The 14,545-nt window shown below is 38.5% G+C and overlaps 1 protein-coding gene across 2 annotated transcripts in view; it reads left to right on the forward strand.

Moving 5' to 3' along the window:
* The window catches only part of lca5 (lebercilin LCA5), a 25,168-nt gene extending 11,672 nt beyond the window's left edge, over window positions 1-13,496 (forward strand). For both annotated transcript variants that reach the window (XM_036590774.1, XM_036590775.1), the window contains exons 4-9: window positions 2,220-2,357; window positions 2,749-2,845; window positions 3,203-3,342; window positions 5,434-5,475; window positions 6,526-6,745; window positions 10,619-13,496. In XM_036590774.1, coding sequence (XP_036446667.1) covers window positions 2,220-2,357; window positions 2,749-2,845; window positions 3,203-3,342; window positions 5,434-5,475; window positions 6,526-6,745; window positions 10,619-11,421 — 1,440 coding nt within the window. In that variant the 3' untranslated portion in view covers window positions 11,422-13,496. The remainder of the gene's footprint in view (window positions 1-2,219; window positions 2,358-2,748; window positions 2,846-3,202; window positions 3,343-5,433; window positions 5,476-6,525; window positions 6,746-10,618) is intronic.
* The last annotated feature ends 1,049 nt before the right edge of the window (window positions 13,497-14,545 follow it).

Consider the following 14,545-nt stretch of genomic DNA (forward strand, 5'->3'; position numbering starts at 1 on the left):
CAGACTGTATACTTCCCTGTGGGAAGCACTGGGCTGATTAACTATCTTGCTTTCTAGCTACTGACACTTAATAACTCCCTACTGACAACAGACGCAGCTTAAACAAACATTACCCATCACTGTACTGTAAAAATTTTATATTACAGAGTCAGAAATTCTGTTGGTTTTATAAAAGTGCACTTTCTGGTATCTTTTATTTACATGTATTTGCCTCCACCCAACAGATAAAAACACATCCACTTCACATTCTGTTTGTTGCGACATACCCAACTGTGGATGATAATTTCCGATCAACTTGATTAGGTAATTTCATAAAAAAAGCTCAATTATAGGCCTAAATACATGTATAAAATGCTTATAACTAGAGCTGGGCGATATGGCCAAAAATGTTATCACGATAAACAAAATTGATATCGTTCGATATCGATACATATCGCGATAAATGCCAAATCATTATTTCTTTCAAGTTTGAAGGCTGATTTTTGCTCCTGGGTGGTTAATTGCTGTTTTAAACTATCCTTTATGGTCGGAACACAACAAACACTCACCAAACAGTGGAACATTTCACAGATCTGTCATGGGAGAGTGGGAGAGAGTGTCTGGTGAGCTGTTTCTACCAGCTGGAAAAGCATGGCTATTTTGTAATAGTCATAATTTAAGAAAGAAAACAGATTATTTTTAGCTGGTGACGAGCGCTCGGCTACCCCGTTACAAATGACATCACAGTATTCAGATACCAGCTAGCGACGACTGGATATTCAATTGTAGTAGTTTAAGGGGTGAACCGCAAAATATCAACACCAGACAAACAGAGTCCTCCTTTTAGGTACGTGTAAACTGAAAGCGGTGCTTCTGTGTCTTGTTTGATCTACAGTTTCATCAATTCGCCGTGTTGTGCGAGTGACGAAGCGCTGCTTTAAGTTAGCCAGCTGCTAAAAACAGCTAGCCTGGAAAGATAGCTTAGCGCTTTCTCCCGCTTTCCAATGCCTCACAGCTTCCTCAGTTTACTTTTGTTTAAATCAGGGCTGTAACTGCATGAACCCACTTCTTTCTTTCACTTTTGTTGCTTGGGAATGCACTAATATTTAAATATGACTGTCCGAGCGCTGTAACAGTGCTTTAGTTGTGAGGATTGTGATTTAACGCTGCTAAAGCTGGTTAGGATGTTAGGAAAGAGGTGAGTTCACTGTAGGACAGTTACACCACTGACCTCGTCACTCACACTCGGTCACAGGAGAACAGATCGCCTGTCGCTCCATTCAAACAGGGAAAGTATAACTCCGCGTTTCAGCGGTTGCTAAAGACTCATCTTACTCGTGACCCCCTCCCTCTCTAATCATGTAGAAAAACTCGGAAGTGCGCCCTCTCCTGGCGACAGCACAGTAGTGTCGCTTTCCTTGCAGTAGAAAACGCCACCAAGGCTTTCGCTGAACGTGGAAGTGTGAGAATGGTGTATTATATCGAACATTTATCGAAAATGTCGTATCGCTCTATCGAGGAAAAGTTATATCGCGATAATTATCGTTATCGTTTTATCGCCCAGCCCTACTTTTAACATAATGCAACCTTATCAAAAATGTGTAGGAAGCTGTAAGAATGATAAATGAGAATGATAAACAGAGCTGCAGACGATTCTAAAATTACTAGGAAATCTGAGAATAACTTAATAAATAAAAAGTTAATAAATAAATATCCATAAAATAATAAAATGAATATCCAGAATTTTTTAATAAGTTGTTATTAAATCTGCTGGCAGATATCTTCACAAACAATTACTATGAAAAAAAAGATAGTTGCAGTATTTAATTTCTTGTTGTTCCTAGAAACTTCTAAAAATACATTTGATGTACCCTTTACAGTATATAATCTATACTGTATAGGTTTCTATAGAATAAAATAACAAAACTAATACTATGACAAGTGATCTGATCTTTGGAACAGTAGTATGTAGAGTATGTACTCACCTCCTCCCTTCCACCTTACTCATTTCAGGTAACACATTTATACCAATTTTCAGCATAACAGCATCAAGAGACCATGGCAATCATCACTCTATTTCACAATTAACCTACTGGCTTGTTCTCTCCTTTTTTGTTCTTCTCTCTGCTTGTATATAGCTATTGGTTTAATATGTTAGTAGCTTGTTAGCATGTTCAAGTGCTCCTGCATATAAGATCTATAGAGATAATAATCATTTTAACTTTATCCTGTATTCTCAGGAGTTGGAGAAAAACATGGAGCTGAGTAATGGGAGCTTTCAGAGGCAGCTGGCTAGTGAGCGTAGGAAAACCCACGAAGCCCTACAGGAAGCCCAAGCACTACGAGAGGAAGTGGAGAGACTCAGTGCCAAATTAAAGGTAGCTGAACATAAACATAATAGCTGTTCATGGGCAAATGTACAAGCACTACATAAAACTATGTATTTAGGAGTATTACTCATTGATATGCCACATCAGCCACACTTAGAACCAATAGTTCAGAACCAAAGGTATTGATGCATAAGGCTGGGTATTGTTAATAAAGGAATTGAATTTTGATAACCAGCCCTACTGATGCATTTTGTATGATAAATCCAGTTGATTTATGCTGTGACGATTGTCCTTTTACTTTAGAGTAAATTTTTATTTTTTTATGAATTTGTATTAATATTCTACTCATGTTAACTAGTTCTGCATTCTGATGGTTGAAACATGACTATTATCTATTCTCTCTTACTGTTTGTGTTTGGTATATATCTGTGCCTTTTAGGAGAAAGAGAGGGAGCTGGATGCTAGGAACATTTACGCTAACAGAATCCTAAGAACGACTTCAAAGAAAGAATCTGAAAACTCCACCAAGAGAAAAGGTAGAGTATTGTGAACTCCTTAAAATGCATTATATATATAAAATATAAATATGTATAGTTTTAAATATATATATATATATATATATATATATATATATATATATATATATATATATATATAGTTTTGTAATTTTGTAACTATTATACATTGCACAGTAACTGCTATGAAAATAATATATAAGTTTAAGGGGTTAAGGCAGCACACGTCAATAGCTCTGAGACTGAAGTGTTTGTAATTGGTTGAAAATTCCTCCGTAATCTAATATTTACTCTTTCTTTTTGTTTTGGAGGAACAGGTTTTATCTAATCCAGACTTTGTTAATGAAGTTTTTGTGTTTGTGATTTTGTGTTTCTCAGGTCCCATTAGGAACAGTAGTAAAGCTGTGCAGACTGAGGAACGGACAGCATCATTGGACTTCCCCTCTCCTCCTCCTGCTATCACAGATGGAAGTGAGCTTCCCCCTGATGACCAAGCTGATGACTACCTCTCTCTAAAGGCAAGTTTCTTTCACTTTAGCAGAAACCACAGTTGCCTTGCAGGTGCAGAGGGGAGTTCTAGTGCTGGGATCTAGCTTGGAGTTCCAGCTGTGTGACACATGCTGGTTTTTGATGAACATGAGTGAAACAACACTTCAGCTCTTAAGCTACTCAGCTTACATCTAAATCAGTAAAAAATTTGCCATGGCCAGACCTTGCTTCAGGATACACTGAGGTAAAATTTATGAACATGCCAGGTACATTATAGCACTTTATAGTGCTTTGAAAGGCACATTAACTTTATCACTATGTCTCATTTATACCTGGCCTGAGCATACGACTTGCATAGAACCACATAACATTTGTAGTGTAAAGTAAATCAAATGTGTCCCCAACAGTAGTGAAGGACAATCTACTACATCATCACAGCAGGGACAAAAGGAGGAGCTTTCTTTTTCATCTACTCTCCTATTTGTTGCATTTGTAATCTAAATGTTGTAACAGCCTGCACATTTACATGAACTAGGAGACTCATTCCAGATACATGGACATGCTCGATGCAAACAGCTGTACATCCCCCTGTCCACTTGTGATCAGATCACTCGAGACAGATGTTAAAATCAAGTATGAACAAAGAAAAAAGAATATATCATAACTGTCACAGCAAAACCTCATATTTCTGAAATTGTCACTTTATATGATTCTCTTTTATATATGTTAATGTAGTGAGATTTTATTCCAAGTAATTGTGCACCATTTCTATTGGTCCTTTCCTCATTAATTTTCACACAAAACAGCAGCTGTAAATAAATAAACAACAAACAATAGGTGGTTATGAGGGTTTGATGTGACAGTGAGGATGTGTTAAACTCTAGATGCTAGGAGCCCAACTTGAAACAAAAGAAGAGCCAAAAATTATTCATGATGTCTACAAAGGTCTATATAGACACACAGTATTTTGTTTTGTAAGGAGAAAAATATCGCTGTTGTTGGAAGAAAGCCTCGTATTTCCAAAATGGCAAACTTTATAGAAGAAAGTTAATGGAACCAGACTTTTTTCCAAGTCATTTTCAGCCATTTCTTTTAGTGCATTCCTCATAAAATTTACATACAATGTAAAGGGTAGCAGGTATTTTCAAACTATGTCAAAAACTGAAAAACGTCAAAAATGGAGATAAGAGGTTTTCTTCCGACAACAGGGTAGTGTGCATTTTCAGGCACACTACCCTTCACCCTTTCTTATAGCTATTCTTAAGCTATATCTTTTGAAATCTGAGAAAATATAATCAAACCTTGTCTGCTTTTACTTTTGCCATTTTCCTACTTTCTCCAGGGTTCTGTACCTTTTGGAAAGCCTCAGGAAATCTGTAGGTTAGATTTGAATACTGCCAGCTGGGGCTAGATATTGTTCAAGTTGTTTGTACCGATACCAATAAGATATCTTGACTTTGATACTGATTCCCAAACGATACCTTTTTTTCAACCTACTTTTCAATACCTTCTTTTAAACACACTAAAAGCGAATGTGTGTGAGGTGCTAAAATATATACAGGCACTCAGCGGTCTAGATTTTTGGAACATGCATGCTTATTGGCTCACGGTTGTTGATGAGATTGCCTACTTCAGTAATGAATGACAAGGAATTTTTTAATAGGGTATGGCAGAGGTGCCTAGTTCTGGTCCTGGAGATCTACTTCCCTGTTATGTTAAGCTCCGAACCAAATCTGTCACACCTGATGCAGGTAATGAAGGTCTTCAGGAGCATTTGATTATTAGAGTAGATCTCCAGGACCAGGCATGGGCACCCACTCTCTACGGTACTGAAGTAATTTGGTCGGTATCATTGCCTACTGCCAACAAACCTTGCCATATCAGACAGAGAGTTTTCCTTTATGCATACTATGAGCGCTCCCAATCAATGAAATACTTTTGTTTTCTTCTTCAGATTTATTTTTTTACTTCATGTCAGTTCATTTTCTTATATTTCACTTCATCCATTTTTTGCAAGTGAATCAGAACTAAACTCAGGATGGAACCAATCTTACCATGTCATTTTAAGATGATGCATTGACTGTAAACTGTTGATTATTTTACTTACCATTGATTCACAGGTCAGACGGCCTGCTCTGAATCAGAATCAGAGAAGAAAAAAGGTTGGACCCAAGTGCATGCCCTTCTGCATCCCAGCATGCCACATCCTAAAACACAACAGTCAAAACACAGAGGCTTTTACCCTTCATTAATTCTAGGTTGTGCTTTTTTCTTTTTCAAAGCAAAGTAGTACACAACTTTAATTTACAATGCACCGTACAGCATTACTCTGACATAAGCTGAGCTTATTTGGTGGAAATTAACGTGTAACCTAGTTAATTCAGTGCTTGACCAGTAGCCTAGTTAATGCATTAATCCTGCTGCATGAAACATAGCTCTGGGTTAAAGATAGCTCTGGATTAGGGATAATCCCAGGGTGAGGATGGTCTCTTTACTCACTGCTTTATAAAAGCCTTTAGCACATTTGGATAAACTACACATGCAATTTCTCGGCTATTGCAATGAATCATATCTTTTTACGAGATATTGTGTTTTGTAATTTGATAAACCTTTGATTAGAAATGTAGAATATTTATTTATGTTTTTCTTTACTATTCAGATGTAATGAAATTACAAAAGCATGGGGAAAATATAAAAGTTTTCTTTGCACAAAAGAAGACATGCACCACAGTCAAATTCAAATCATAATAAAATATCCCCTCCTCTACGTACAAACACAAATGTGGTATGGGTTGAAAGTTTAGAATCTGCACTTGAACAATAATGACCCGTAATTCATTTTGAATGAAACCATGCCTTAGTTATCACCAGCAATAACTGTAACTTCTGATGGTCAATAAATTGCTCCAGTAGCAGTAACGGCACCCCATACTTAGTTCCTTACATTATAGAAGCAGTCAGAACCTGGAATGAAAGCATGATTCAAGAGGCACATGCACCAATTCTGCTGAAAGCAGTGGGAGATTTCTGTAATTATTCTGGTTGTGTGCATGTACTTGGTCATATAGTGACATTCAGCGGAATAATTGCAGAACTCTTAAATAACGTTTTTGCTAACTTTCTTTTACATTTTATAATGTAAAATAGTTTACATTATTTTTCTTCTCCCTTCCTTTCACTCTCTTCTTGCCTTTTTTCTTCAAACATTCCAGAAGGAGCTGCAAAGCAGTGAACAAAGACAGAAGGAGGCAGAAGAATGGAGAATTCAGGAGATGGAGAGAGAGCGAGAGAGAGAAAGAGCGCGTGCAAGAGAGACGGAGCGTGCCTTTGAACAGGAGAGGGAGAAAGAGAAAGAAAGATATATGGCAGAGAAGCAGAGAGCAGATCAGGAATTCAATTCAGATGAAGAGAAGGGAACAAGGCAAAGAGATGGTAAGTCACTGAGCACATTTTAAACAGTCATTTCATGTGATTAGATTTGGATCCATTCATGTACGTTTTGAGCAAAACAGACAGCTTTCCGCATAGTCCATCATGTCATTGAATTGCATCTGAATAGCCTCCATACAAACAACCATCAATTTTAAAATCAACAATGCTCAAAGACATCTAAAAGTAGGCCTGTGGCTGAGCTACTGCAGTAACAGCCCCCATTGATGGTAAAACTCATTTATAGCAGGTTTTAAAAAGGTTTATTGATTTATTTATATGATGTCCTGGTTTAACAGTTTACTGTGGCTATGTTACCCAGATAAGAGTATTCTGTTACCATCACAAGCCTATCTAAAAGATAACTTATTCAAATTTGTGTCTATAGTAAGGCAAAACAAATATTCAGACACTTCAGTTTTTGTTATTTAATATACTTCTCAGTGCACATATCCACTTCAAATTTACACTCATGATGTCTTTTGCGTTTGTACTTATAGATATGAACATAAAAGTACAAGCAAAAATAAAGTTTAAAAAAATGAAACTGATAGAGAAAAAGTATTTAGACACTATCATATAAATGTATATGCAAAGATTACAAAAAATCAATTAAGTTCTAGATATGAAATACCCAGGGAACCTAAATCTGTATTTTCTTTGTAATCAGGTTAATCTTATTCTTGCAGGTGAACAGTAAACTAAGTATACCCTTTGAATAATGTTCCAATGGCCAATAAATGACCAATATACTTCATCATATTACTCTCCTCTTGATGTAAACTAGGAAGTGCTAATCTTGGATAATGCTTTTGTAAGTATCCCCTGACCAATCACAAGGCTGACGTCTCTTGCCCCACCCACACAAAAAGTTTTGAAGTCAGAGAAACTTAATGAGCTAAAGCTAACCCAGCTTAATCAAAAGCTAGCAAGCTAGACTGCCTGTCTGTATCTGCCTGTCGCTTGTTCATTCGTTTATCCATACACAAACATTTGTCCATTGTTCATTCAAGCATTCCTTCTTTAATGAGTTGCTTCGTTTGTCTGTTTGTTCATTCGTCTGTCCGCCCATATGCACATCTGTTCGTCTGTGACTTTTTTCGTCTAGTTACCGTCACAGAAAAGCTGGATAATGATTTTAGTTCTGTATGAGTGGCGGAGCAGGCTAGAAGTGTTGCACACAGAGCTGTCAATCAAGCTGCTCATCAGGCACACCCACACAGTTCTCAAATAGGTCTAATCAGCAGTTTTTAAGCCGTGTTTTATCATTTTTATATCTTATATTTTTCATTCAGGCTTTGCTGGATGTTCAATATAACACTCAAGGTATCAGGTACTTAGTATCATACATACATTTTTAATATTTTACTCTGTGTTCCCTGGAACTTTAATTCTGCAAAAAGACATCCTCATGTGTCACTATATTCTCTGGTGTCTTTATAACAGATGTTGTATTGGTTGGGAAGATTCCACTGAATCTAGGGAAAAGATGACGTTTCAGTAAAAGGGCGACCCCAAACATATAGCCAAGATAACTCAAGACCGGATTCTAAAAAAAGAAGTTGAAGGTTTTTGCATGGGCTAGTAAATCTCTTAACTTGAATCCCACTTAAAAATGTATGGAGGATTTTGAAGTCCAACAGAGGGACCCTCATAACCTTGGATAATTGAAGACAGTTTGCCAATAGAAATGGGCAAAATAGAACAACAACGCTACAAAAAGCTAATTACTCTTACTGTAGACATCTCAAAGCTGTAATCGCATAACGGCTTTTCAACAAAATACTAACGTTATTCATTTGTGGTGTCTGGATACTTTTTCCCCTTTTATTTAAAGTTTTTATATTTAAATTTATGCTTATAAATACATACTTTTTGATTGATCGTATTTATAAATATGAAGTCAAAAGATATTTATTCTATGCGTAAATTTGATGTAGATATACACTGGAAGTATATCAAAGCTGCACCATTTAACATGTGGGGATTTGAACTCTCCAGCAAAAATGTGTAATTGCGTGCAACATGTGGAAGAACATTTCGCACCGTCTGCTGTACTTAACACATCCTTCACTAAGCAGATAAATCTGATGATTGTGAGTGCGTTGAAAGAGAATTCAAAGAGAACTCAAAACATGGTTCAGGACGTGTCTTCAGAGACTGTGAGTGAATTATCTACTATTGCCATCACATCTCCATCAGTATAATGTTCATTTTTGCATTTGAGACCTAAACCTCGAGCCAGACCTTCTTTTCGACTACATGTAACATTAATAAAGTGGTCCAAAAAACTCCAGCAGGACTCAACCCAATGTCTCTGACTTTTAAATTACAATTACAGGCTTTAGAGGGCGACTTGCAGCCATATTGTAGCGTGTTCTTTTTTCTTCGGACTCAATAATTGTGCTGCTTTCAGTTTTAACAAAAGAAATCTGACATAGTGGAGCTTTAAATAATAAAAACAAAAGTGTCTGAATACTTGTAAATATTTGAAAATTCTGAATGGCAGTGGTTTCTAATGTCTGCTCCCTTCCTCTATGTCCGACTGTAGTGATACGGGTCACCTGAGCGTTAACAGAGCTACACTACATGGACACCCCTCATACTTATTGAGTTCACGTGTTTCAGCCACAACCATTGCTAATTACTAACTGCTGTATAAAATCAAGCACATTGCCATACAATCACCATAGACAAACATTGGCAGAATATTACGTCGTACTGGTGTGTCACTGTCGTAAGTCAGTTCTTGAAATCTATGTCTTGTTAGATCTGTACCAGTCAACTGTAAGTGCCATTGTTGTGAAATGGAGGCATCTAGGAGCAACAACAGCTCAGCCATGAAGTGGTAGACCATGCAAACTCACAGAGCAGTGCTGCTGAGTGTTGCAGCATGTAGCACAGAAAAAATTGCATATGCTCTGTTGTGTAACTCACTACAGAGTTACAAAAGGCCTCTGGAAGCAACATCACCACACGAACTGTGCGCGGGAGCTTCATTAAATGGGTTTCCATGGCCAAGCAGCTGTAAACATGATGAAGATCACTATACCAAGTGTCAGCTGGAGTAGTGTAAAGTGCACCTCCGCTGGACGCTGGGGCAGTGGAAACGTTCTCTGGAGTGATGAATCACACTTCACTCTCTGGCAGTCTGATGGGCGAATCTGGCAGTCTGATGGGCAGATCTTCAGCATATTGCCAGCGTTAAAGTTTGATGGAGGAGGGATAATGGTCTCGGGTTGTTTTCAGGGTTTGAACTTGGCCCCTTAGGTCCAGTAAAGGGTTATGTTAGTGCTACAGCATACAAAGACATTTTAGACAACTATATGCCTCATTATATGCTTCAGACAACAGATTGTGGAAGGAATGCCATTTCTAGTGCCAGCATGACTGTGTTCCTGTGCACAAAAAGAGGTCCATAAAGACATGGCTTCACAAGTCTGGTGTGGTTGACCTCCAGTGGCCTACACAGGGCCCTACTTTAACTCCACTGAACACCTTTAGGATGAATTGGAATGTTGATTGCGAGCCAAGCCTTCTCCTCTCATCAGTTGCTGACCTCACAAATGCTCTTTTGACTGAATGGGCCCACAGACACACCAAAGCCTTCCCAGAAGAGCAGAGACTGTTATAGCCATAAAGGGCTGACAACTCCAAATTAATACCCATGGTTTTGGAATGGGATGTCCATCAAGCTCATATAGATGTGATGGCCAGGTTTGGCCGTAAAGTGTATTGCTCAGTTACTGATACAGTGGTATAGAAAAAAAGAGCTTTGTTACTCCTTTTCATGTCTGTGTGTGTAGTCAGATATCTTTGGCCGAATCCTGAGTATGCAGGTTTTGCTGAATCCTGTTTTTTTCATCTCTGCAACAGGGTGGGACAGAGGAGAGGGGAACAGCAAGAGGAGGAGCCAGTATCAGAGCGAGGAAGAGAAAAGGAATCCACGGGAACAGGTAGAGGAAGAGCAGTGGATGAGAGAACAGGAGATTCAGGCCAATCAGGAGCGTGCAGAGGAAGAGCGCCGACGTAAAGAGCAGCTCTTGGCTAAAATGCGTGAGATCGACATGCAGGCTCAGGGACAGGACTCAGACTTCTTCTCAGATGAGACAGGAAGCGTTCGCTCTCCTCCGCGGCAGTCCGAGCCACAAAACCAGAATGCCTCCATCTTTAGCTACACGCAGCCTGAGGAGGGTCTGAGCACACCTGGAGCCGGGAAAAGGGGTGGAGCTCTCAGAGTACAGAGAACCAATCAAGATCTTGATTTTGCTTTTGGCAGTTACGAACCCTCATTTGGTAAACCTGCCCCAAGAGCAGGCCACGGTCATCGCAACCAGAGCCAGACCTATGGCCAGCTGCCAGGAGAAGAAGATGCAGGGCTGGACCTCAACGGACTAGTGAGGGAGAGGAAGTCCAACCTGATGCAGCAGTTGTTTGGCTCAACAGCCTCCTCTCCTCCCCCTGACCCTTCCCGCAAGATGGAGCTACTGAGCTCCCCCAGCACACCCAAACCTACATCCGGAGTCCTGAGTGGACGCCGGAGGGACGCAGAGACGCCAACCAGGCTCAATGGCAGCACCCTCTCTTCCAGCAAGAGTGTTCTCCAGGTTTCTGAGAGTCGCCCTGCTGTTAGGGCCATTACATCATTCGATGATGATATTGAGGAGGTCACTCTATGAAACAGATGTTTTTCACAACATCGCAAATAGAAGAGTTCATTTTCTGGAACACAGAGAGATAAAAATGTTCTCAAAATTAAGTAGATGAAGTTTCCATCTTTATGAAGAATTTTGAGATAAAACCAAGCTCAGTGGATATCATACTTTAGAGCTGTTGCTGTTAGTCTTTTAATAGAGTAATTGAAGGAAACTTTCTATTGTGTAATGTGCTCTAACAGAACATGACCTACATTATAAAATTTTAAAGAGAAAGCTCACTACACACCATTATACTATACAGTGTTGAATGCATTATATTTTTGTACCCTTTTTAGGCCCAAATTTTGTATTAAGCAAACACTGAGAAACTAACATGGTGTGATTATTTTTGTGAGCTGCTCTTGGCCTCTCCAAGAATTTCCCTTCTGCTCTGAGTGAGATTATACTAGGCTAATATTTCAAAATTTTTGCATAATTCTGTTGCTGAGATTGTCATTCAGAATGGTTTGATGTGAAAAGATTCACTGTAGAGAAGCTTAATGGTTTGTTCACAGTGTTGGTGACAGAAACCAGGGGTCTTGAAGTATACCACTTAAATATAGCCATTTCATTTACTATCTAAAATAACCAGTGAGCCTAGATGACTTCTGAGTTCTTATATGTAATGTTGATAATGGTTTTATCATGCTTTATATCATTCTATTTATTTTTCTTTCCTATATGTACTTCTCTACCATAAATAGATTTTTAAAAATTGTTTAGGCCAAAAGCAGGCAAGCGTATTTGTAAACATTTAGTGTAGTAACTTCTTGTGATGTATCTTTTAGAGAGATTAAACACTTAATGCAAAAATTGTGAGAAATCAGGGTAATTCCCCACTAAGAAGCACTGTTGGTGCATCTATAACTGAGCCCTACATTTTAAGTGGCCACTGTGTGGCCTGGCTCACTTAGTCTAGAGCTTAGTCTCGTTATCTTCAAATCACAACAGATGTCAATAAGGGCCCAGGTTGCCAACAACACTGCAGTGTTAAGATCATCAACTGTTCATTAACATCAAGTGTTCTAAATTATATTTTTGGGCATCTAACTAGACCTTTGTTAAGTAGCACTCATGAAACTCTGAATATGTTAGAGGAGAGAAACCATTAGACTTCTCCAGTAGCCAAAATATTCTGAAAGAATGTGCACTTCTCCATTGAAACTGGCTAGATGTTCATTGAGAGTCAAAAAAGCAATGGTAAGATCATGATTTGGAGGAAACATCTTAGATCTATGTTGAAGTAGTATATTTGTCATGTCTTTTTATTATTCATGACCAGTTTGCTTCTGATAATCGATAATATATTGTATAAAGAAATGAAAGTACTTTACCTTCTACTTTGATTGCTCTGTAAAACCCCAAATGTGCGGATGTGGGGAGGTTCTAAAGTTTGGGCTCTGTTGACTTTACCTTTGCTAAATCCTTGCGTGCGTCCTTGAGCACTTGTGAAATGTTTAGTTTTACAGAAAGAGAGGTGTGATATAATTTATAGAATTTTGTATATGTTGTATATAAATAGTATGTATTGCAACATCCATGTGTATTAAAAACAAAACAGAAATATGGTAGTGTGACATGTATTTAAAAATATCTCAGGGGAAATACTGACCTGGAAAGAAAATTGTATTTATTCTGTACTGACTATAGTCACCATGAGCTAAATACTGAAATTCATGCAGGACCACTCCATTCGAAACTCTGGAACATAATATACATTTCAAAACATCTCTATGGCTATTAACATTTAAAAGAAATAGTTGCATTTACCGATTCCTTAATGCACAATGGTCATGTTAAAAAATTCATATTTATGTCCAGAATGTAAACAACCACAAGCCTTTTGAAAACACTATGTCTCATGTGGGTTTCATATTTGCAGATTTGCTTAGATAATTTATCCTAGTAAGACCCTTGATGTATCAGTGTTCAGTGTCTTTTTGTGACATTTTAATTTTTTGGGTTTTGTTTTTAATTATTGAATCATTTTGTATATGTGTAGTAAAGTATATCTGTATACTTATGGTTTGTTTTGAAGTAAAGAATTTAATAGTGGCTTGTATTCTTTCCATTACAATTCACAAAATAGGATGGACCAGAAGGACTCTAGTTCTGGAATGCCTAAAGCTTTTACCCAAAACCTTTCTTTACACTACACTGGACTGATCTACGTCATCAGATTCATACACTGCTATTAGCTTTGGGAAGAGGCACACAAACACATTCACCCAAGCACAGGAAGCCTCTGATTGTTCACCACTGGGCTGCAGCAGGCTTCTAGAGGTGCATGCATGTTCTATGATGTTAGGCATTATAGAATGTTGACCATTGTGAGGTCACAATAGAAGGTCTTCCATTGTAAGATCACTATAGAAAATCTTCCATTGTGAGGTCACCGTAGAATGTCGTCCATTGTGAGGTCATTGTGGAAGAGCACCACTCTTTTATATCAGACGTTTGTTACATGTGAATTACATTGGGTCATGTCATTCAGTGAGGCCACTTAAGCAGTTGATATCACCATTCGCCTTGGTTTCAACGTAAAGGCTGCTTTCAGAGCCCTTTTGGGCGATTGTAGTTCATAAAGCCGTCGATGACGGCTGAATTCATTGTGACCCTTCCTGCTGAGAGAAACCAACAGCGGATGAAGGTGAACGGCGGGGCTTCGTTATAAGCGTCTTATTTCATGCTTGATGGCCAAATGTTGCTTATGTAAGTTTAGCAACTTAAAGGAGAGGATATGAATGAAGCTACTAACAACGAGAGTATTAAAACACTTTTCCCCACGTAGTTTCTTTTTGTTTACTGTCAAAAGAACTGCTATTATTTAGGAATACGTTTCCCAGCTATCCGAGCACGCGGTGTCACGCGTTGATTGGCTCGTCGTCCTTCAATCAAACGCCTCGCGGAGACCTTTAAACCTATCCGGTGTGCCGAGCTCTGATTTGCATAGAAAAAAGCGCGTAACCAATCACAGCGACGTCTCTTCCAAGATGTAAGCCAATGTCTGCGTTTGACAAATTTACATATCAGGGAGACAAACCAATCGCCGCGAGGCGGTCCGATAAGTGCTAAGGGGACTGGCCAATGGTGGAAGAAAAGGGCG

The sequence above is a fragment of the Colossoma macropomum genome, unplaced genomic scaffold (assembly GCF_904425465.1).
Source record: "Colossoma macropomum unplaced genomic scaffold, Colossoma_macropomum, whole genome shotgun sequence".
In the NCBI taxonomy this organism is placed as follows: domain Eukaryota; kingdom Metazoa; phylum Chordata; class Actinopteri; order Characiformes; family Serrasalmidae; genus Colossoma; species Colossoma macropomum.